The sequence below is a fragment of the Lagopus muta genome, chromosome 5 (assembly GCF_023343835.1).
Source record: "Lagopus muta isolate bLagMut1 chromosome 5, bLagMut1 primary, whole genome shotgun sequence".
In the NCBI taxonomy this organism is placed as follows: Eukaryota; Metazoa; Chordata; class Aves; order Galliformes; family Phasianidae; genus Lagopus; species Lagopus muta.
The window spans coordinates 20,926,859-20,951,684 of record NC_064437.1 but is presented as its reverse complement, the minus strand read 5'-3'; the positions used below and the strand labels follow the sequence as shown (position 1 = coordinate 20,951,684).

The 24,826-nt window shown below is 39.9% G+C and overlaps 1 protein-coding gene across 1 annotated transcript; it reads right to left on the bottom strand.

Moving 5' to 3' along the window:
• Nucleotides 1–679: 679 nt before the first annotated feature.
• On the bottom strand, nucleotides 680–12,236 carry ATP6V1G3 (ATPase H+ transporting V1 subunit G3). The gene is made up of 3 exons (XM_048947084.1): nucleotides 12,074–12,236; nucleotides 4,585–4,685; nucleotides 680–1,388 (listed from the first exon to the last, which is right to left on the bottom strand). Exons 1-3 carry the CDS (start codon nucleotides 12,153–12,155, stop codon nucleotides 1,215–1,217), a joined length of 357 nt encoding a protein of 118 aa, XP_048803041.1. The 5' UTR covers nucleotides 12,156–12,236; the 3' UTR covers nucleotides 680–1,214.
• Between the last annotated feature and the right edge of the window lie 12,590 nt (nucleotides 12,237–24,826).

The window sequence follows — 24,826 nt, the reverse complement described above, 5'->3', positions numbered from 1 at the left end:
AAACCTCCCAGGAATAAGAGATTGCCTATGACTAGCTGCCATGAAATTGAAATGATTTGTCTGTGTCTGCGTGGAGTGGAAAACGTGGCAATTGTTTGCTAATCTTCACAATTTCTCAAGCTTGTTTTCTAATCCAGTGTAATTTTGTAGTGAAGACAAAGCATTTATATGGTTCACAATGCAGGTGTGTGCCAACTCGTCCCCGCTCCATCAGTTCGTTCCCTCAGCCTGCCATCAGATTTAATGGGCTTCAACTTAAAGCAACCAGACCATGTTGTTTTTTTCCTAACTTCAGAAAAATTTATATCAAGGGAAATCTGTGCCGCTGTGGAGAGAAATGTTACTCAGGGTCACTTCAGGTAAAAGTAGGTGAGCCCTGACCGACTGGATTTCCACAGACGTGTTGTGGAATAAGGGACTAGTTAGCGTAGCAGAGGGATGGTCTGAGCTGATGGATTCCTGTGCTTTTGGTGTAAATGTATAGGTAATGATGGGCATGCTAGAGTGCACCTTGAGCATAGGCAAATTTATAAATGATTGCTGCTGTTGTCATTTTTCAGACTTAAAAACCCTACGATAAAGCCCATGATGTATTTAAATAACAGGGTGATACCTTGAATATGGCTTTTTGAACATAATTCTACCCAAGATATCTATATTTTGCTTTAAATTAGGATTAAAAAAATGAGAATTATTCTGATGTCTTATTTTTCAGCAAAAACTGGCAGCTCCTATATATTCCAAAATTGGACTGCTCCTTTATATTCCAGAACCTGACTGCTACATGTGTCACAATCTAAATAGAAATGCTTTGTTTTTATTTTTTGTAGTATTTTATTTCATGTGACTTGGAGTATACTAAAGATTGAGATAAACAGACATTATGCAACAACCCGTTTAGTAGAGAACATTTGATATGAAAAAGACTCCCACTGAAAAGCTGCTGGTGTCAAATAATCATTTCTTCTGCAGTTATTGACTTGCACCCATCCAAATGACAGGGGCTAGGCTGTCAACAGGGAACAGCACTATTCCAACAAATGGCTGTGAAACTCTGCGTGGTTGTTATCGCATCAAAACCTTTATGGAACTGTACACTTCTGGCTTCAGTGTTTTCTCTCACACATTCAGAAACAATAGATGAGGAACTATCTGTGGTTATTAAGAAACAAGGCTACTTTTTACAAACAACCTTCCCCTAGATATAGTTGATCTTAAGCTGCGTATCTGAAGTTCTGGTGGACTTCGGGCTTGACATCATATGTTATGTTCAGAAGCTTTTTCATCATGCTCTCCTTGTTCTTCTGATAGCTGCTGGTGAGGTTTCGGATGGTTTCTGTTGTTTGCTCTTCTATTTGAGCGGAGAGGTTACCTTGGGAGCCCATTACCTGAAAAAGCAAAAGTCCTCTAAGCAAAGCAGACATTATGCATGACTGTGTTTATTGCACTTCTCTTCATTGTCTAGCATAAAGATAATGCAAACACGTCACACTGTTTTCTAACAGTAAGGGTATGATCTAGGTTGAACCGTACACATGAAAACAGAATTAAAGGCAACTCTTTCATATGCTCATTAGCAATAGGAATCTCCCATGTAATGCAAATTTCCCAGCTCCCTGTGGGAACAATGCTGTACGTGTTTTGTCTTTTAACCATTCATTTTATTCATTTTCTGTTTTAATGACTAGTCAACTAAGTTTCAGCACTCCTGTGCCTCATTTGGCCTCATTCAGAATGAATGCGAGCACAGCTAAGGAGCAAAACATGGGAAAGCCTTCCCGAAACTGCATTGTTAGAGTTTCAGAGTATTTGAAATGTCTTCAGCAGCTACCGATGTATAACCCTCAACAGGCCTCAGACAAGGTCTTTTAATGTTACATTTTCTTATCTGGCAAAGTACCAGACAGCTTCTGGCACAGTTAATATCAGGACGTTCGCTTAGAATTTAATTGACTCTCCGCTCGCTGAACATTTTAGCAAGGTTATGTTATAAACAGATGCACACGTTCCAAATCTGTGGCTTTGTTCCTCCTCCCCCACTGCCCCAACATCTCTCGCATTCTTCCCTTATGGAAAAGTCCTTCAGATACTGAGAGAGGATTTTGTTTTCAGCTGGAGAATTCCACAGGGAAGAGCGGAAGACATTTCTGCACACAGAGTAAGAAAGTAATAAATAACATATTCTCCTTGTTCCTGCCACAGTTCTCTGGGGCGGACTAGCAGCTGGACTAACCTGTGATGGTAGTAGGGGTACATAGAGGATGACCTCAAACAGGAGGAGTCATTAGTTGCATTTTCCATGTGACTTCTGCCCAACTTAGTACTTGAAAGAAGGAGAGGCAGCTGAACTATGATCTCCTTTTGCACAAATCACGCTTGCAATTATCTGTACCTGGCAACGTAGTAAGAAGTTTGTCTGCAGTCCAGATGTAAAACATTTTCTGATTTGGAAGAAATACAGGATGTAGACACAATTGTAAACACTGGGAAAAGAGTATCATTTTCTGTAGTAACTATTTTTAGTTGGCATTTTATTTTAGCTTTTAGACAAGTTGTAAGGGTCTCATGTGGGAAAGATTGTACAGCTTAAACCAGATTTATGAAGCTGATTTTTTCCACTGGGGAAAATAACTTTCTAGAGATCCCAGATGGTTGCATGTTATCCAGCTACTAAATATTTTTGCAAAACCTCAAGGAGAGGATTATAATAAGAAGAGCATCTCTAAATCAGGAACCTGCTCTCCTGGTTTGTGCTAAATACTGATCTGAGATTGTTGATTCTTAATCTTATTTTTCATCTTTTATTTCCACTCCACTTCTGAATTCGTTCTCTTATCAGGATCCAGGCAATGTTCAGTTTAGTTTGTGATTTCTTCTGACCTTTATAGTCTGTCCATCATTTTGCCCACGCTGGTTTTATGTTAGAGGCATTCCGAAGTTGCTGATGCATTACTCTGTTTCTGAAAGCACAGGTTTGGAGCCAGCGTTCACAATGCCGGAGTTCAGTGACCTCAGACCTGAGTGCAACACCACAAGCACTATGAAAACCAATTTGGGTTCTAAACTTCAATTTTGTATGTCTCTTTTGAAAAGTTGTTATTTCTGAAAACAAAGTCTTGCTGTTTGTCACTCTAACCTCATATTAATCATGACTTTTTTTTTGGTCATTGTTCATTTTGAACTGGTGCCAAACATCTCATGGGACAGGAAAAATTACCCCAGGAAGGTCCAGCAACACACAGTAAGATGAGAAACAGCATTAAGTGAGACTGACCAAAAATTATATCAGTGTCTGCATACACGAGCCAGCAAACTGAGCTGGGTGTCAGACCTTCTTGGGTTACCTCCTCACTGCCTTCTAAGTGCAGGTTAAACGTGATGACGTTGCTCTGAGGTAGCTAAATGTTCAGCATAATGGGGCCAGGGAACTTGAAGCAGGACTGCAGTGATCTTACACAGCATGCTCTCATTTGAGGAGCAATACATGCTCTGGCCTGCTTGTGTAACATGCTCAGGTGTCGAACAATGGCCTCTGCTTGCAGCTTGAGTTTTTGTTTATGATGAAAATATTGAGTGCACCAAAACAAAGTTTTTTTATTTCTCCTCTGCTGTGTATGTTAGACTAAACCAGGAAGTTCCGTTTGGTTGAGAAGTTTAAGACATTTAGATGCATTTTTACTTTGTTAGGATCAGTAAAAATCTGAAGTTGTTTGTATAAGACAACTCCACCTGGCCCGGCAGACTGGTACTGTGTCTGGAGGCTGACAGTGCATACAGGAAACTTGGTGTGTATGTTCTAAAAATTATGTTCTCTGCTGGGAAATGTATTATGTGAAATATGTCTGAAATAATATATTTATATGGCAGTTTTTATTTGACCTCCTTGGCTTTTTTGTTGTTGCTGTTTTTGAACAGTTTTCTTTCCTTTGAACAAAACAAACAGGAAGGAAACAAGAAGAAAACCATGAGGAAAGTTGCCAAGCAAAAAGAGAATAGTTTGTGAAATATTATGAAAATGGCAGAGATGACAGCAAGATGCCATAAATATATAAAACAAACTGCAAATCAGATATGGGAATATCCAGACAGTTGTTTCTAGGAAGATGAGAAAAACTCCAAAGCTTGGGTAATTTCAGTTCATCAAAGATGCGCTGTTCTATGCAGTTAAAAAGCTCAAGTGGAACAGAGGGAGCTGATCTCTCCACAGAAGTGGAAGAGGGATTTTTAACTGGAACATCTACCTTATTTCAACCTCCAGTTTCGGGGCAGAAACGAGGTCTTTCTGGAACACTCCTTTAGGAGAACCTGAAAGTATTGTTGCTTAAGGGAGAAAACGCTTTCCAAAGGGCAAACGTGAACCGTAATACAGAATCAGGACAATTTCAGTAGTTAAAATCCACAATATCAGGTACAAATGCATTCCAATCCTGTGAAAGAAGTCGAACTGAAGTATATGCACAACATAGGTGAGGCCCGTGTGACAGGTGTGTTTAATCAGCATGGCCAGGTTAGTTTATGAGTGTCCACATCCTGCTCTTTGACACAGTTTGGTTTACTGCAAAAGCCCGTACAGGTCTCACTTACGTTCGTTTGCTTGTTCCTGAATTCCTTCTCCCTCTGCAACCGGTAATGGTCTATCTCAGCTATGGCTTCTTCTTTGGCCTGCTTCAGTCTCTTTCCCTTTCCTAACAGAGGGAAGAAACGCAGATTTATGTCACAGTCGTCACATTATCCCAAAAGGTGCATCTCCCACCATAAGAGATATTTCACTTGGGTAGAAGTTTCCTGGACAAAGTTTTGAGCAAGGTGAACAGCAGTGGCATTTGCACAGAATTGGTAGAAGAGCCGAAGGGATTTAGTAGGGCTCTTTTAGAGTGAAAATACCTATCTTCTGAGATCAGCTCTCTACACGAAAGCACACACCAAAATGAAAATCTTGCTGGTTTGCTAACAACAGAAGTCCTTTTGCAACTACACGTTTTCTCATAACACAAATGACTCTTTTTTCATCACAGCTTTGTGTTTAAATAAATATCTATCTTCCCTTCATCAGCAATAGTAGCAGCCAGATAACAGATTTTAGTTGTCAGTGATTGGAAAAGACGTTATTTTGTGAGGTTTTTCTGCATCGATTGGCTGCCAGGATCCCTTCATCCCACACCAACTGGGTTCTGTTTAGAGCTGGCAGATTTCCAAAGTGCTGCAAGATACATCTTAACCATTACCAAACTGAGCTGCAATCTCCTGGCTCTGTCCTCTTTGCCCCCACCCTTTTTCCTGAACATCTGTTAAATGCAGAGGTGGGTGATTAAGAGAAAAAGGAAGCTGATAGTATTCTCTACAAATGTGCAGAAAACATCGAAGTTATTGTGAAGTCTTCATTTTATTTTTAAATACGATGATGAACTTAAAAATGGCATTTTAGGCAGTAGTGAAAACTAGACTTTTCCCCTTGGGAAGGCTTGTGTTTACAAGCTTAATTTGTTCTTAGGTAAACACTAAGGGTATATGAAATGAAACCCATGTAAGTTATTGCAGGAGCAGGTAAAAGGCACGGCCTGGGTGTCACAGCGATGTTAGATAAGGATGAAAGTAGAGGGATTGATGGGCATGTGATAAGTTTTTACACAAAGGAAGTACTGAGCATCTCATGACAATGCCATGGTTACATGTTGTGTGCATGCTTTGCATGTAGAAACTTGGAAAAGTTGTGGATCTCGACATGATTCTGCTATGCTACTTTCTGCAGATCACTAACTGATAGGGCAGCAATCCTCTTGCATTGAAAGTTGATGCATTAAGTTTAAAGCTGTTGGCACTGATGCTGATTTGTTGTTTTTATTTTTTTTATTTCTTTGGTCTCTTTCTCCTATACATCTAGAATGTAAGGGGTGGGAGAGGATACTCTTGCTCAACTGGATAAGAAATCCCTTGTTTACTTGCATAAGTGAGGATAATGCAAAACTGGACAACTGAACATGTTTGCTTAATCTGATGCATGAAATGCCCCTTCATTAATTTACTGTAGCTACCTATTTGATGTCACTGAGAAATATCAGTACTTTCAGAAAGCTTTTGGTTTGTTTTTAAATCTTCAAATGCAAGTACACTGAAAACAGTATCTTTTTGGAAAGCCTGAAGAACATTCCTGAACTAAGCTGGGGAGCTGTGCATTCCAATTTCAGACCTGTTTTTTCCAGGTGGCTCTGTCGGATTGGTTGCACCTGTGCTGGGCTTCTGAAGCCTTATCAGGTGTGACATGTAGCAATCTGTCAACTGGGCAAGGCACAACAGAGCCGAATGTGAGAGGAAGGCCATTGTTTTTGGTATGTTTCTGACTGGGCAAAATTCCCGATCCAGTGGTAAAGTATTTGCTCAGCTGGTGGCCCCTTCAGAAGCTTTATCTGCAGGACAGTGAGCAGGAGCAGAGATTTGCCTGAAACATGGATTTCTTTTTGAAGTTCTGGTTCTCACACCATTGGATTTCATTGATGGACTTGTTGTGGGTAACACAGAGAGGTGAGGTTTTACAGCAAGAAGGAAAATGGTGGGGAGCTCCACAGCTTTACAGCCTTTCAGTTCATCAGTGGTGTACTCACCTGTGCAGGCTATTACTCATCTCAGAGTTCTCCTGCCATGAAAGTAATATAGTTTGTATAGAGGAATAATGATGTATTTTAATTCCCAAAAGTTCGAATTTACTTGATAGGAGCTGATACCTTCAGCTTCTGTGTCACTTTATGGAGTGTTGGGATCATTGACTGACAGACTCATGTAAAAGCCTGATATCAATCTGGAGAACAAGATTTGGGACCAGATGAGAACTGTGTTTTCAAATTGCTCTTCCTCTCATCTCCAAATTTAGAGCTGTTCAGCTTAATATAGAGGTTTTCCTTTAGAAATGGCACTGGGAGGAGATTCTCTGGAACTGTGATCAGAGGGAGTGACTAAAATGAAGCTCTGCCAATTTCACCAGCTGAAGAATTGGATCTCTATAGTAAATTAAATTATTTCAAAAATGGTGGGATTTTAATTTCAAATTCCATCTGGGGGGCCATCTGTACTAAATATGTTGCATATTTGGCCATGAGATAGATAAATGAATCCATTTAAAATGCATACAATAGAAAGAGAGGCTAACTATAGAAGTGCAGTTCATCCACCTCTCACAATGCAGCTGGGGAACCAAAAAGTGAATATATACGTACATGTTGGTTCCTGACACTGGAATAAGCACAATACATAGCGTGTCACTGGAGACTGATAGCCACTGGTTTTTTTTGTTTTCTTTTCTCCATGTTGCCTTTAGGATTGGCACAGCAGGAACCTGCTGCTTCCTATTTAATTAAGTGGAAAAGCTGTGAGTAAATTACTGCTAGTTCGAGAATGTTGTGGACAGAAGCAGCAACTGCCAACATATGCGATAGTGCATATGCTGCACCTGATTAAGTTAAGCAGAAACTAGAGCTTAACCTGCTGTTTCACTAGAGGCAAACCACAATTAATTAATCAGTCTGTTATTAACCACTTGTCTGCTACCTTAGATGTACAATAAGGAATTGCCTTTTCCAGGTCTTACTGGACTTCTAGGTGGGATTCTCTATCATACAGCTGAGCTAATATTAAACCTTATGTCCTCATGGGTGGCAGAGCACAGCAATTAAGCCAAGATTATGCATAAAGTGGGCTAGAGAAAGAGGAAGGATGGGCGAGCCAACCTGTCTTTCATAGATTTACCCCAGGATTGAAAAGGTGAGGTGCAGAAAGCTCTGAGTTTGAAGAGACCTTTGTCCCAAGGGACATACAGTGAGGGCCAGGTCTGCTGCTGCCTGTTTGTCCTTCCTTCTTTCTCATCCTTCAGGACAGGGAGCAGCAATGGAGCAGAGCTGTCCTGGTTCCATTTCCCACTATGCCCTGGATATGGTACCTGAGGGAGAGGAGGGGGAATCAGCAGGCTCCAAGCTTCATGTTAAATCACGCTAATCTTAACCAGCTTTCTGTAGCAAGTCAGCCCTGTATTAGATATTCTCTTACACAATCTGTGGGAAGGAACTAGTAGCATAAAGAAAGGTTATGCCCTTCTTTATAGGTATTGCCACAATGTTAATGAAATAACTCTGGTTAAATTTGGAGCAACCAGAGTGATTTATTTATTTATTCAAGCATCTTGCAAGAGAAAGGTAGTAGGAATTAAATCTTTCTGAAAATTTTATGTTCTAATTTGCTTAAACACTGTTATCTTGCTTCCCCAGAATTGACTTGCTAAAATCATCTTTCTGTTTTCAAACAGATCATCTGGGCTTCTAGCTAAATTTCTGCACAGAAATGTCAAATGAATAAGCTGCCAAAAATTAATGACGTTTTCTTTATATACGACTGTTTCTGTCATTTTCTGCTTTGTTTTTTGTCTGCTAAATGGGATTTAAGAATGCTCATTTTTAAAGACTATTTTGCAGTTACAATAAAATGCAGTAAAACCAGCTGATCAGTGTATATATAGCTTTTTGCTAGTTAAAATATGTTGTGGGTATTGTCCAAGTGAGCATGATGGATGTAATTGATATCATTCTTCTGAAGTGTTATGTTAATATTTGTGGATTTTTTTAACATGATTTCTTGAAAAGTTTCATATAGGCTTCCATTGTATTGGAAACTAGAAATTCAAGCTAAGACATAAAAATCTATAGGAATCCAAGTTTTGCTAAATCCAGTGTACGTGACACATTATTTTCCCTTCTTTTAGCCAAAAGGGTTTTCAGAAATAGACATTTTGGTTCTGACAATGATAAGTTATTTCAGGGATACAATTTATGCTTAAGGAAAAAACAATAGACAAGGCAGTGCAGTGTACAAAAGGATAGAGAACAGCAAGCTCTTTTTTGTTCACAATTAATGGATTGGATGGTTTCAGCCTTGCATATGTGTATTTACCAAATGACTGTTAATAAATTGTCAGGTATAAATGACATCAGTTGATGATATGGCAAAGGATGTGATATGGAAGGCGAGATAAAGGATACTGAGCAAGAAGAGCTGCGATGCTACACTTTTACTTTGCTTTGTGACTGTAATTGTATTTATTGGTGAGCTTCAGTGGTCCAAGTAGATTTTGCATTACAAACAGCTGCACGTATTTCAGTAACAGTCAGGGCCATTACCTGCTTATGTATGATTCTCTGTGTGTCCATTCTACATTTTGTTCTGATTATGTGAGTTTCAGCAGTAAACATGACAGTTTTGCAGAAGCGTACTTTTGGTAATTGCATTTCCTTGAAAATGACTTGCACTTGTGACCTTCGAGCAGCCGGCCTTTCCTTCTTCTCACATTACAGCATAAATAGGATAATCTGGTTTACTCAACCCGTGGTGTTGTGCAAAGACTGTTTGCAGTGACAAGGAGGTCATATTTAGGGTTCAGCAGGGGCAGGGCTGCTTGGCACGGGCAGAACGGGTTCAGCACTCTTAACCAGAGCTTTGAGATGCCCGACCAAGAGCAGCAGCTGCTGATCCCAGCTGGTCTGAGGTGGGCCAGGGCTGGTGCTTCTGAGGTGAGGAAGGACACCCTCACCTTGCTTCTCCGAACGGTGTGTGCAGGTTAACTGGTTGCACTTCAATATATTAATTCTGTTTGATCCTTGTATTTTAGTCTCACTCAGAGGCAGACTTTGCAGTCATTAATGTTGATTCAACTGCTGAATCACTCTGGGAACAAGACTGCTGAAATAATTCTCGTTTGGCACAACGGGATTTGGCAGTAGGAAAACCTCTTCAGTCCCTGGCTGAAGTTATTTAGGCCATTCCCGGTATACTTAGGCATGTAAAAGTGGCACAGTGACATTGCCATGAAAACCTGAAGTGAAGGACAGCAAGGAGAATTTGTGCTAGCAATAGCAAGAGCGTGAGAGTGGAGATGAGTTACAGAGAAGGAAGTCATACTGATGAAATATTTGTATTCTGTTTTTACTGAAAACAAAACTTCTACAGCTTGTTTGCTGTAGCTGCTGAATAACTCTTCCCTCAGCACTGCAGCACTGGTAGGCATGGGCAGGGGTTGAACTCAGACTCAGAGGGATTTGGAAGGAAGCTTATCTAGAAGAAGCCCCATGTTTATCATGAGTGCTGTGCGTGGGGCTGGGTTGCTGACAGAGGAGTGTACTTGTAGGCAGAATAGAGTAAACCCAGCTTGGCTTATATCTGGACTCAGCAAGATGCTCATTTTGGTCATTACTTGAATGCTGTAATGCTACTTTTTATTTTGGAGACTTCTTAACTTACAGAGTTTCTTTTAAACTGGATGTTTCAGAAAAAGCCAAATTGCCTTTTTTTGTTGTTTAAAAAAAACCTCACACAAACACACAAAAATGTAAGTGATGTTAAGCTGTCACAGCTAAAGGACTGAGTCTGCAATTGGTGTTCAGACCTTACTCATTCCCTGCGTGTGAGGTTGTGCCCTTACAGATCACCCAGTTTTTTTGCCCTGGGGAACCAGGCATGTCCTCTGCCCTGCATCAGAAGGGGAGCAAATCTCATTGAAAGCACCTCAGCTGGCTGTAGAAAGGTTGAATTTCTACCTAATTATTTCTGGACTTCAAGTTTGGAATAGCAACCCCAAACACTCTTCTGGTGAGCCTTTTTTTTTTTTCTTTTTTTTTCTTTTTTTTTTTTAAGATGGGAGAATGCTGTTGCTTCTGCATGGCTGCAAGGCATGGGCAGCAGCTGGGTGCTCAAGGAAGGGACAAGACTTTTCCACTTGTCTGCTGTACAAATTAGCACATCACACAATGACACTGATTGATATGTAGAGGGAATGTACATATTACATAGACTATTTAGCTTCTATTTTTTCTTGGAAAACAAAATCCTTTATCACACTATCTTGCTGCACATGGCATCATTCTTCACTGGAAGAGGTTGTCCAGAGAGGCTGTGAATGCCCTCTCCCTGCAGGTGTCCAAGGCCAGGCTGCACAGGGCCTTTGAGCAACCTGGTCTCGTGGGAGGTGTCCTGGTCTATAGCAGGGCGTTGGAACTAGATGATCTTAAAAGCCCCTTCCAACCCAAACCATTCTATGATCTTCACCCATTTTACCTCAGTGCTGCAGGATGCCATTAAGCTTCCTGTTTCTAAGTCAAGATTGTTATGTGAAATAGCATTCATCTGTCATGGCCAATGCAAGTTGGTGACTCATGTAGTTGGAACCTACGTTCAGTAAACTGTGGCCACAGCATTTTGTGTTAAAATCAATAGGAGATGAATACAGAAAATGATGGATGGAATGGTATTCTTGCTTTCATGATTACTGCTTTTACTGGAATTATTAAAGTTTCAACTTTTTTTTATAAGTTGAGATATTGCTTTTATTTTCTTGTTATTTTGTTGCTTGTATTTGATTAGAATATAAAGGTTTGAATTTATTCTTGGATACCGATTATGCACACTTATACAAGATATGCTTATACTAAACAGAATGTTTGATCACTTGCTGATAGCTTGTAATAAGACCTTATAAGAAACGGTCTCAGTTCTTGTTATTGTACTGGGGCTTTGATTATTTCCATCCCAATTTATTGTCAAATACTTTTTGACATCCAGTTGAGATTAAAAGGCAAGGTGCTTATTTTCATAAGTAAAGAGGAACACTAAAAATGTGTGTAAAGCAAAATACATGGTCTAGAGTCTCATTCTCTGGAGCTGGCCACCAGAGGCATGTAGGCTTCTAGTTTAAATACCTGAAGAAGGAATGACCTTATTGGCATAGAGAAAAAACAAGAATAAATCTAGCTGACAGGATGAATATAACAAAGAAAGCCTTGTTTAATGTAAAGAGGCACACACACACACACACACACACACAAGCACATGTGTGCACAGAATTTAAGCCAAGCATGCATCTGGGTAAATGCCTGCTGCAGTAAAGGCATGGCACTAATGCAAGTGAAAGGGAAGTGGCACATAGGAAAGAATAGGTGCACATCTGCAATGTGTGCAGATGAAATAATTTTTTTCCTTGAGCCACTGTATTTCTGAAAAGCTTACAGTAGAAAAAGAGAGTAAAACCAGGCCACATGCTTACTCTTTTTGGCTTCCTCAAGCTTGTCCTTGGCACGTTTTTCTGCCTGCAAAAGCTGCTGGATTCCTTGGGACTGGCTGGTCATGCTGGTGGCCGAGGCTGATGTACTTCTACAGCGCTCAGGGCTCGGAGGGAGCTTTATACAGCTGCCAGGCCCTTCCCTGTGCTTTTTTCTGTCTGTCAGTTATTACAATAGCCTTCCAGATTACACCAAACCAGCCTGCTCTGTCCGGATTACTTCTGCTAAAAAAGGCTGCTGGTGTAATTGGAGAAACAGCAACTAGATTTACAAGGAACTTCCCTCCTTAGGATCACCAAAGTATCTGGTTCATGCTCTGGGAAAAGAGGAGAAAAGCATTCCAAGTGGCTTGTGATTGTATTTTTTTTTTTAATTTTCTGTTGTTGAAGTGGAATATAGTTAAACCTGGTGAGAGGAACTAAGGAGAAAAATAATTTTGGCTCCTGAAATTTGCTTTCAACAAAACGTCCCATGAATGTAAAGAATCAGACTTGGGCAGTACGTAAATAGCTTTGGTTGAATTGGTTGTAGGCTTCTGTTTCACACTGCTTCCTGAAGGTAGTCTCTTTTTTTCTTTTTTTTTCTTAAAGCAAAACGTTCATAGGAAATGAGCTCATCAAGGACTGTGGGTTAAATAGGCATGTGCTGGGTAGGTATGATTTCCTGGGGAGCTGAGTGCTGTGCTGGGTGGCTGTGGGCTCTGGGAAGGTAGCTGCTGGTCCATGTATTTCCCTTTCAAGCTGTATGAACACACAGAGCAGTCAAGCAGGTGGGAGCCTGGCTGTAGTGCACGTCCGTTCCCTGTGGAGGGAAGATGACTTGTGTGCTGCTGCACGAATATTTTAAATAAGAATTCAAGATATATTAAAACAGAATCAAATCTTGCTCTTAAAGGTACTTCATGCATTACACGGGAGAGGAGCACATCAAGATTTGTAATGGAGATCTGTGACGACCTTGTTGTTCACTTCATGCATTCTGGTTTTTGTGAGGAAATTGTTTTGAAGGCTTTTTCTTCATAAGTGGTTGTAGGTTTGTGGGAAAATGGAGGGAGAAGCCTCTTGCCCTGTTACTGCCTTCGGCTGCGCTCTGAATGATGGTAGCATTGAGAAAAGGAAGTTTTTTGCTTTTTGATTAGTGACCCAGGCTCTCTCTGGGAAGGTCTGAGCACTTACGTACTCCTTATGGTTTGTTAACAACCTTCATCCAGAAACCACGTGAGATGTCTGCCCAGCTCTAGTGCTGACATCAGAGATCGGCTCTCTATGCAGGGGAACAGACATGGCACTATTTTTAGAAGATTTTAATGCGTATCCTTGAAGCTTGCTTTATTCAGAAATAAAAAAGGAAGTGGTAATCAGTTGTACAGAAAATGTGCAAGCTGCAGTGCTGGGAAGCCCGTTGTGCTTCTGGAGCTCAGCTCCAAGTAATCTGACCAGCAAAGAAAAGCAGAAGTGGAAAATGAAAGTATTAGGGAAAAAAAATGGTTAACTTGGGATGGGAAACTTGGGTGCAGAACTTGAAAGCAGCAGTTACTTAAAAATTAAGTGGGAAGGAGAGATGTTGCCAGGCTTTTCTCAGACATCAAAAGTGTATTCAAGGCAAAGGGTCTTGTCAAGCAAATCTCTGTGCTACAAGAAATGAAACAAAGCTGCTACCAAACTAGGCTGTTTCACAGCTTCTGGAATTAACTAAAAGAGCCAGGAGTGAGCTACTTCTGTTTCTCTGAGAAGTTCTCAACGCTGTATTTGTGTTACGTGGACCTCAGTAATGGTCTACGTACTGGTATTTAAAAATCTGTTGATTTTAATATTTCACAGAAAACAGTTACATGTGATGAATTTTTATAGGAAAAATTTCCAACTTTGAACTGGTTACCAAGCTCTTCTATCATTCAAAAATGCATGCATTTCTAAAGCAGGCCATTTGGGCTGCAAATGTCATATTCACATATTTTAATGCTCATTCTAAATTTAAAAAAAATCTCAGTAATTTGCCCTATAGTTAGTTTTTGTATGGCCAAGTATGTGGATGAGAAGACAGCATTCCTGACAGAGCAGGTACTGGCATGTCTCCCCAGGGGGGAAGTTCTGACTGATGCTTATATGCAATTTGTTGGGCTCCACACACACTGCCACCTAGTACTCATTTTGAAGCTCATCTGGTGATGATGACAGACTATTTTGACATGGCACCTTATGCATATGCCACTTCATGGACAATTCATTAAAATAAAGTAGGGTGAGCCACTGACTGACCAGACTCCTACTTCATCACCCAGACAAATAAGTAACTTTTCTGTGCTGTAGTCACAGGCCTCTTTTTTTTTTTTTTTTCTCAAGTCAGGTCCAGACTCACTTAATTAGAGAAGAGAAGCTGATGTGATGACTGATGATGTGGGCAAAGGTGTTATGAGAGGGAGCAAAGGCAGAGAGGCTTCTTTCAAAGGTGTCTCCATTTCCCTCTTCTGCATCTCATCCAGCTCTCTCACTACTCAGAGTTTTGTGAGTCTTCTCGGATTGTTCTCACCAACATAAAGGAAGATTGGCACAGTTCTGGTATTCTTGCTCCCCCAAAGCAAAACTGTGGCTCTATGTAATGATGAGTCTTATGTGACATATGAGACCCTGCAGACACCTTCCTGCTCAGCTGCAGCTTGGCCAGCAGAGACACTCTAAGTCAACCATTTCTACTTCAGATGGAGGCTGCTGTTTTCTGTCTGCAGTGGGAAGGTTGGTGGCAGTGAGTAAATTCACCCCAGGTAATTCAGATTTTTTTACTTGGAAAAAGGTCTGCTTGCTATGACTCAGATTGATCCTTACCTTGCGCGAATATAGCAGCTTCTCAACACATCTCCCACCAAGCAGTGTTTGCAGCACCCTTTTATTGTGGTTTGCATGTGCGCAGACTGTTCTCTGTAGGACAGCAGCAGGCAGAGTTTCCGCTGAAACTCTATTCAAGCTGAAATTCTCCCATGCATTGTCTGTGTGGTTGTATTTCCTTAAGCATGCACATTTTTGTAACTTTATTTTTTAATTATTAAAAATACTGTTTCTAAGTAGTGCTGATATGAGTACTAAGTAGCACTCTTTGTTCAGGCTGTGGCTTCAAAGCAGTGACTGATTCAATGCTAAAGCATTAAAATAGCAGCGTGTCAGGCAGGACAGCTGGCACAGAGGCTTTTGTGTATCAGCATGTGCACCTTTTGTTTCTTTGCTCTAGACAGGTCTAAGTAAAGAAAAGAAAGCACTGTGCACACCTGCATAACTTACACCATACTGAGGTCTGCTTTTCTAGTGAAAATGAAACATCTTCAACTGGAGCAAGAGCTATCATGTTGAGAAAGAACAGATAGTGCACAGTTCTGCTGCTTCTGTCAGCGTTAGCATCAAAAGGACTTTGTGTATAACTTAAACTGTGTGCAACAACTATCACATGCCTCTCAAAATTATGTCCTTTTCTTTCATAGTTAAACAGCTATATTTAAAGAGATAGTTTTGAATTCTGTATGGAAGCTATAATTATGTCTGCAATTTGGGATTCTCTCTACAGCGGTTCCTAACAGTGATGCTCTCGCTCTGTTAACTTCAGTGCAGTTGACCTCAGCAGCCTAAGTTTCATCTGGAAGCCTGAACAAATATGGGAACAAATAGGTAAGCAAAGATACACAAAGATTAGTGTACTGATAGAAGCAGTTTGCTGCCATAGTGTCTGGCCAAGTTGATTGACAGAGGCCCAGCTCTGACTGACTTAGCAGCCTCTGTATCCTATATTAAGCTTCTACTTGTTAATCAGCCCATGTTTTTTCCTAAATTTGGCTGATGCAGTCCAAATACATGTAATTATGTTTGCTTCTTTAGTTGGATGAGCATTCAGAGAAAGCCCGTGTGAGCTATTTAATTAGTCCTTTTAAAAATCTCTTGAATTGCAAGGACACCAATGAAGAAGAGTATATATATTTTTTAATTAATCATACGATAACTCAGGTACAGTACATTAAAAAAAAAGAAAAAAGGCAACTCTAGTCACCAGCAGTTTGAGATAAATTTATAACCTGATCATTGGTGTGACTGTGATTATCACCTTTTTCAGCCCCAACCAGGTTACTCCTCCAGAGTAGCATGGGGGAGAAAATGGAAGGAGTGAAAGCAAGCGAACTCATGGGCCTAATACAGATCCATATACTGTATTTATGAGTCTAAATACAGTTTAAGAAGTGAAATAAATGGAAAACCAAACAAACAAGCAAAGAGCAAAATCCAAATATTGCAAAGACAAGTCAGTCACCACCTCCCCTCAGCAGAGTAATGTCGAGTCAGCCCCTGAGCAACGGCTGCTTTGGAAAGAGTGTTTCCCGAGTTATTTCTCTGTGCCTTGTGATATGAGGTGTAAGGTATCCCTTGGCTTATTCCCAGCAGTCCCAGCTGTATTCTCTCACTTCTTGCCCACCAGCCTGCTCCTTCTTGGGGCAGAGTGAGAAGCAGAGAAAGTTCTGATAGTGTGCTATCACTGGGTGTGTTATCAACACTGTTTTGGTCACAGATGCCAAACACAGCAGCAAAGCAGGCTATTGGAAAGAGATTAACTCCATCCCAGCCAGACCCAGCTTGCAGTTTCATTTCAGATGTTTTCTTTCCTTCCCTTCCTTCCTTCCATCTTTTCCCAGTGCAGCTATTTACTATTTTTTTTCCTACCCTTTGGCACACAGAGCATGCCTCTTCTCTTACCACATCCCCTTGATGACTTTTTAGCAATGCTGCCTTTTCAAAGAGAAGTTTGCAGCTCCACCAGTACATCTGTGCAGGCAGGCTGGGAGGAGAGGGGAGTTGGGGAGTCACTTAAATATATTTTTGAACTGTGTAGGCTAACCAAAAACTCGCATCTATGTTGCAGCTCAACATTCACTTGAAGAAAGAAATGTAATATATCAGAAGAATTCAGTGCTATTTACAGTTGCATTTACTGAACTGCAAAAAGACACCACTAAGAAAGTAATTCAGCTTTGCTTGCATCCTGGTGAAGCTGAACCTGTAATCTTCTGTACTGTACTTATGTGCTGCAGCTTCATATATAGCTCAAAGGATACTTAACCAATTTGCTGACCTTTGACGAGAACTTTAATTTTGTACTTAGTCATCTCATTGTGTTTCATTCCAGCTTTGGGCAACACCAGCTTAAACTGAAAATGAATAAAGGGAATAAGAAGACTTTCCTTCCTTCTAGTGAAAATATTAATACTACAATAGGAGGACAGAAGGCTTTCTTTTTTTTTTAGTCTACATAAGCAAGTGAACGTTTGGAAAGGTAAGGCACAAAATCTGTAAAAACGCTGATCTGATGGCAGTCTGTCTTTAAGACCAAAGTAGACATTGCCTAGTTCTTACAACATTTCCTGATGTTTTTCCTGATACTTTCATGAAGAAGATGGGATTTTTCTCGTTTTATTTAAGACTTGCTTATGAATTAGTGTTCCTGGCAGGAAAAATGTACGTATACTTAAATACTAGTATACTTATATGTTGCCATGCAGACATTTGCATATTTAGATTTAAATCTCTACTATTTCTTCACCATTCCATACCTTCTCAAATTTTCAGTTTAATTTTAAAAAGAATTAAAAAAAAAGAATTTACACATTCTTCATCAAAGAAATAAGAACACAAACTAACTTCAGCCTATTTATCATCACTTTACATCATGTCTCTGCTATTTGTATTCTACATGTCTCTTGCTCCTCATGTGGCTGTGAGAGCAGGTCTGGCGTGTCAGTCACTCCCTCACCTTAGAGGAGGAAGGGCTATTCTCATCAAGAGTTGATGCAGTAAATGCTTCTTTTATTCCCTTGGCTACTTACAGGAGTTTGAGTTTTGCTTTGCAGAGAGTAATTCAGCTGGTGAGGATGTTTATATGTTTTTATGTATAGCATTTGTCCTCTTTCCAGGCTTGGAGAAAAGGTCAAAACTCACCAATAGTTTTGCTTTTCTTTGCAAATGCTTCACTTCTGAAAGTTATTTCAGAGCTCGGCATATCTAAGCACGGTTAGAGTGTGTTCAACAAGTCCTGAATTTCAGTGTCAGACGTCTTTCTTTTGAAGCTGAATGATTTATGTTGGAAAGTACAGAACATTTAGAAAAAAAAGAAAGAAAGAAAGAAAAAGTGAGCAACACAATGTATTTCATGTTTTCCTTGCTAGAAAATGCAGAGAGGAATTTTGCTATTTTAACTGGTAAGGGCATGCATCTAAGAGACCTTCCTGATGGTTTTCTTCCATTACATTTTCAGGACTGGTACTGCAAAAATCAGATAATTTTCTGCAAGCCAGCTCTGGTGAATATTTTAGATTCTGGCACAGTGTGTCAAACGGTCATTGTTTCTAGTCCAGAAGTATCATTTTTAAGCATTCCTTTTGGTGGAATATCTTCTGAGATACAAGTACTGTGGCAGAACTTGTGAAGAAAATGCATGGGAGCTGCAATCAGAAAGGCAGAATTCGCTCCTAGTTAAATCTGACAGCAAAGCAGTGTTGTACCTGGGTTGTGAGGCCTCGAGCACAGAAGGAAGCCATTTCCCGTGGATCCACATCACGTCGATTATTCCCTCTCAGTGAAAGGCAGGAGCCACCAGTTGTCCAGCACAGAGCTCTGTGCTCCCAGAGCCGCTTGCTCCCTGAGGGCCTGCTGCCAGGGCAGGGACGGGAGCTGGCAGACTGAGCTGCCTGAGGTAGGGGAGTATAAGGCATGGCTTATGGGCTTGTCTGAGGCCGGAGGCTTGGGACAGGAGAATGCAGCTGGCAGAAAGCAGTACCAGAGAAGTTGCGGCCCACGTAATGCTTTTTCAGAGGAACTGTGGGACTGGCCTCTAAATTTTGCTTTTGGCCCAGCGTTGCTTGAGACTCGTTTTTCACGTGGGACAGTGGGCATCTAGAGATTGGTTGAAGATAATGAGCATTGCTGTGCTGGAGATGTTATCTTCTGGTAGGAATTATGGTTTTAATGGTGGCTCTTGGAGCAGGGGCTGCTTGTGGAAAAGCCTCTTGTGCATTTCTGCCAGGGCACCTGTGTGGAGAAGCTGGCTCTGTATTTCTGTAGCTATTGCAGACAAGTATACAGTGGGTCAGACTTGGCCTGGAAGGTGCAAGGATCAAGGAGGAACAAATTATTGTGCAGCAGGAGGATTTGGGCAGTTGCCAGAGCAAGTGTTTTTGTGCCCTGCAGAGAAGTGGGGCATTGGTGGTAAAGCACACCTCTTCAGAGAGCAAAGCTTAGACCACCAAGGTGTGGTGGTTCGCAGTCATCATGAGGGCAAGGTGGATTACATATTTTTTTGGTTGAAGAACTAGTTAGAATTAGTCTATTATGAAAGCAGAAAGCTGTTTTCTTGATCTCTGTCTGAGAATATTGGGAATATTTGCATTGCTCTTTTTCTGATACTATGGAGAACAGCAGAAGCAGCATAAGTTAAACCTATTCTCACAGAGCATTGTACAGGCTCTAAAAGAAGTCTCTCAATAGGAAATACGTTGCTTTGAAAAACCTCAAATGATGCATTAAAAAAAAAAAAAGCAGCAACTTCGTGCTTATGATAAGATAACCCTTGATAAAAGACTGCACAAGGTTGGCTCTCAAAACCCTCTTGAAATGAAATTAAATCCACTGAAATTCTTCAGAAAAGGCCTACTATGTAATAGCTTTTACTCTGTCTGAACCTGTTCCTTCCAAGCCATTTGAGCTCCTCCTCTTAACAGCTGAGGTGATTGTAGATCTGTGTCATAGAATTGGAAATATTGCAACAGTTCATCTGTCCTTTTCAGTTCTCTTCCTTTCATAGGTAGGGATGAGCACCTTATGCCAAAGTATTGAGACTCTCTGAGATTACTTTTTCTACCTCTTTCCACCCTGTCCTTGCCTGCAGAACAAAGATAATGCTAGCTTTATGAACTACCCTGTGGTAATACAGAGAGCAGCACATGCATTTTGTAGGTACCAATGGTTCCCTGCTCAGTACTAGCTGTCCAGTACAATCTTTGGATAGGCTACAGCAGCCATCTCTCATCCAACCATGTTTTTATGAATCCCCCAATGGAAGAGGAGAGGGAGAACCAGTGATGAAAGGGCGAAACTTTCTTGTGAGCTGCATTGATTGGAGAAGAGAAAAGGAAAGCACTCGCCTCTCTACACTGAATAACTGCATTGTTACAGTGTCATGCTCTTTGGATGTTGTGTCTACTGACTCTAAAAGCAACAGGTTGATATATTTTTCATAATGCACATATTCTGTCCTATATACTTATGAAAAAGATAGGAGTGTGCATTATTGTGCTTTGAAGCGTTGCAGGTAAAACGCTACATTTTTCTTGCAATGCAAATTACTTACTGTCATTTTAATAGCTTTTATATTGGTCTTTTCTTCTTAGCCTCTCTCACTTATGTTTTTTTTTACAGTTTTGCAGTTGTGAAACGCTTGTTATTATGGCACTGATGATACTGAAGAAAAAAGAAAGCTCTGCATTGTAGAAAGTGGTGTCAACAGGTATGTGAATTACAGGGTGGGAGGAGAGCTGGCGGTAAGAGGTTCACAAACCTGATGCTTTACAGTAACTTTGACTTCCTTTATACAAATTTTAGCTGTTTTGAAATGTTCAGATGAAAAAAAAAATAATAAAGGGATGAACTTTTCTCCTCCCTAGACAGCTTGCAACCAACAAACCCAAAGGCTTGTATGAAAATGAACTTAACTCTATGACTAGATATGTCACGTTGGTTTTGGTCTCACAAATGTTCCTAACATTCTAACAGGTCATTTGACAGAGAAATGTGTTTACTGTAGAAAACTACTTTGAAAAATAATTTTGCAAGGGAAACTTTCACAGTTCTCTGCAGGAACATAATTTAAAGAACCCTATCAGCCTGGGTGGAGGGTGGAAGATAACTTAGCTCCTTGGCCTATCAGCAGTTTGGTCAAGCTCTCAAGGAGCACCGTGTGGGAAAGTGGAGAGGTTTTGAGGAGGCTGTATTTCCACCTATGAATCACAATGAGTTAAATGCTTTCAGGCCTGTGGTTTTCAGTAATATTACTAAATCATAATCTCTGTCACGGAAACCTTAGAGTGGCAGGCCTTGACATATGAGCAAAGATAAGTCTGAGTATTGGGAAACAGCTGGAAGGTGTGTTTGCGTTTACTGCAACGATCACACCAATTCCTAGTGCTCAGTTTCAATAGAAGGTGAGTGGCAATAGTCTCTGCACTTGAGGAGGCTTTCACACAGAAAAGAGTATTTCAAAACAAATATTTGAAATGCTTGAAGAACTGAATGACTTGGAGGGGAAAGGCAGAGTCACTCTGGAGCATCATAAACTAAAAGTGTTGCTATAAAAACAGGAAGAACTTGTAAAAGTTTCAGCATGGAGTTTGCTTGGAAATTGATGCTGACTTTGAAGATCATGTTACCTTATCTTTCCCTGTTCCTACGAAGTGATTATTATATTGTTCTGTTATCTTAGTCGTATACTAGGATTAAGAGATTAACTTTGAAAGACTTCTCTTTTTTTTTTTTTTCCTGCTTCACTGTCTGTGGTACCTTGATCTTCCTCTGCACTTTGTGTATTATTATTCAAGTTACCATTATTGATAAATTAATGGTATCAGAAATACATAAATGGAAATGTATAAAAGTACAGAATATTTTTATCTTGAAATACCATTTAAAGTAGACAGGAAATATCTATATTTTTCTGTTAAAAAAAAACCCAAAAAACTTCAAAAGAGCAAATTGAAGCTTAAGGAGAAAAAACAAAAGCCATAACATTAGTTATTGGGGACTTGGTTTCTATGAAATAAGTGCATCCAAATCTTCATGCACAGTTTTGCAAGCACTTGGTGGTCTGCTTTCAGTTATAGCTCTGCATGCAAATTCATAAACTCTAGTTATTAACAGAAGGTTACTGATGCATACCCATCCTCAGAATTCACCATCCATGGGAAACGGTATCACTTTGGCTTGCTTATCTCAGAGCTAACTTGATAATTATGCAGTGAGTGATATGGAAATGCTAATGTAATATTTTTTTCATCGATGTTGATATCCGTGGTTACAGAACCTTCATTTTTCATAGAATTTATATGTGTTGGGTGTGATGTATAAGATGGATTTTTATATTTTCACTCTGCAGTTAGGTAGAATGATTTTAAGAAATATGAAACATCCAGCTAGTAATGAATTTACTGGGAACTGATGATTATTAATAGTTCAGAATTTTTTAGGGTAGTTTTAAAAATGAATCTGATTTTTAATAAATGAAAAATGTTCCAGTTGTTAAAGCAGATAAAAGGGAATGATATTTGGTAGATACTGGGTAACCTTGTGTAACTTCTTGCCATTCTTATGATTTTGAAAAGTGTTACTAGACTACAATGCAGAACATTATTGTGCATAGACTGAATGATACCATTGAGCTTACAGTAGTGGGAAGAGTGATTTTCATTTTTGTTGGTCTGTTCCGGTTCCTACTGACCACTATAGGCCAGGGAAGAATCCACAATGAAATTATGATTGTTGGTGTGTAGACATGGTTGTGTGTGCATGTGCACATTGGTGAAAAGCTGGCAGACCTATTCCTTGCTCTAATAATAATTCAAGGTCTCTTCCCTCCTCCCCAAAGCCCTCTAAGACTATCAGATATAATAAGAAACATAAAATATGAGATGCAGAAGAATTTATGTGTAAACCAGAAGGGAATTTTAAAAATAAAGTTAAAAAAAAGTTGCAAGTTTGAATCCCCTAAGTAGACACGACTGTTTTTCTGCATCTTTTCATAGAATGGTTTAGATTGGAAAGGACCTTTAAGATCATCTGGTTCCAAGTGTCCTACTGTAAGTAGGGACACCTTCCTCTAGACCAGGTTGCTCAGAGCCCAGGAAAGGGGCATTATTTTAACTTTTCTGGACTTCTCTTCATGAAATACAGTTTTAATATGTTCACAAAGTTGATTTGAGGCATGCAGCAATAAGAGACCACAACTTTGGGAACTGTTAGCTAATGATACTGTGGAATGTGTAGGATCCTGGTTGATGTGCCTAAAAGTAAAACTGGGGAGGCTTTATAATCTACATGGTTCCATGTGGAATGAAGTGTGTGTATATACTGGTGCATGTATGTGCCTTTATATACATACAGACGGATATATAAATGTCAACAACAGTGTGTAAAAATCAAAGTTGCTCAAATACAGCATAATAGATCTTTAGTGTTTATTGGGTGCATTTTAAATGCAGTTTTTCTTTCCATATGGACTGTGTTTTCAATCTCTGTTGTGCCCTTCACCTCACTGCAGTATTCATTTTCTTTGTGCAGAAACCAGCAGGGGGGCTCTAAAATGACTTTTTTTTCATTAAGAACTACAGGGTTTGGCCTGTAGTTTCAGTGTAGATGAAAGAAATAGTTGATTTATTTGAGCAAACAGTGGAAATCGGGAATATTTTGTTCAGTACTACAGCGGTGTTTGCAGTAATTGCCTTGTACTGTTTGCAAGTCTTTCCACTTCATGTAAATACATTCACTTCAGAGAAAAAATTCCCTTTTAGCTGTGAGATGGGACTTTTTGAAGGAGGTGTTCATTTGGAGGTTCATGGCTCTCTTAAACACACATTTTTTCTTAAAAGTAAATCTTGTAATCTCCCTGTCACAAATCCTTCTCACTAGGAATTCTGCTTGAAGAACCATTTCAATTTCTGTATCAGGTATTTCAAGCAAATACATCTAATGTCTGAAAAAATTCTTATAGTCAGCCAGTGGACCCGAATAAGAAGGCAAAGCTCTGATAGTTTGAAATCTGTTTGAAATCTATTCCTAGCAAGATGTTGCAGAAGGAGAAAAAACAAACAAACAAACAAAACCCACAAAAAAACAAAACAAAACAATGCAACCAACCAAAAAGAAAAACCAAAAAGCACACATGATAACAAACCAAAAAAAGTTTTGGATGCTAAGAAAAGGAGGGTGACTCTAAAGTAAATGAAGTATTTTGGAAATCATTTAAGAACTAACCAGAAGTTCCCTAAGCTTCATAAATGAACTCCCCAACGCCTTCCCCTCACACCTGGTAAAAGCTCTCTGGTTCAGATTTATACAATACTATTGTACAGAATAACCTCAGGTGGGTATGGTCTGAGAACATAATCTGCTTGTTTCCCTTGCTCAGAGTAGAGGTGTTTGTTTTTTTTGTTTCAGTGTTAGTTGTTGGTGGCCTTTTCTGAGTTTTCACTCTCCCCGAATGTGGATGCTGCATTCTACTGACTGATCATCTTTGTGGAATTTTTGTTCTTCATATGCTGTCATAACTGTGCTCAGTGCAGTTGGTACTTGTTGTTCCTCGCCTGTGCATCTCTGAGAAGAGTTCACTTTGTCTTCTTCCTCTCAACTCACCAGGGACAGTCGTAAGATTATACTGATAGCAGTAGCTCCTCTATGGACAAATGGAGTATGTCCTGCATGTTGCGCAGGAGTGAGGCTGTCGTGTTTGAAAGTATTTAGCTCTGAACTGTAGCTAACAATGGCTGTTTTATTTGGTATGGGTTTGAAATTTCTGATATGTCAAAATGCAAATATTTATTTGTAAGCTGTAAATGTGAAGAAAAAGAACACTGTATTATCAAGAAAGCTTCAGAACAAAATATAGAATTTTTGCTCAGTGTTTCTTATGCAGCTTGGAGATGAACCATTTCCCTGTTAAGGTGAAAA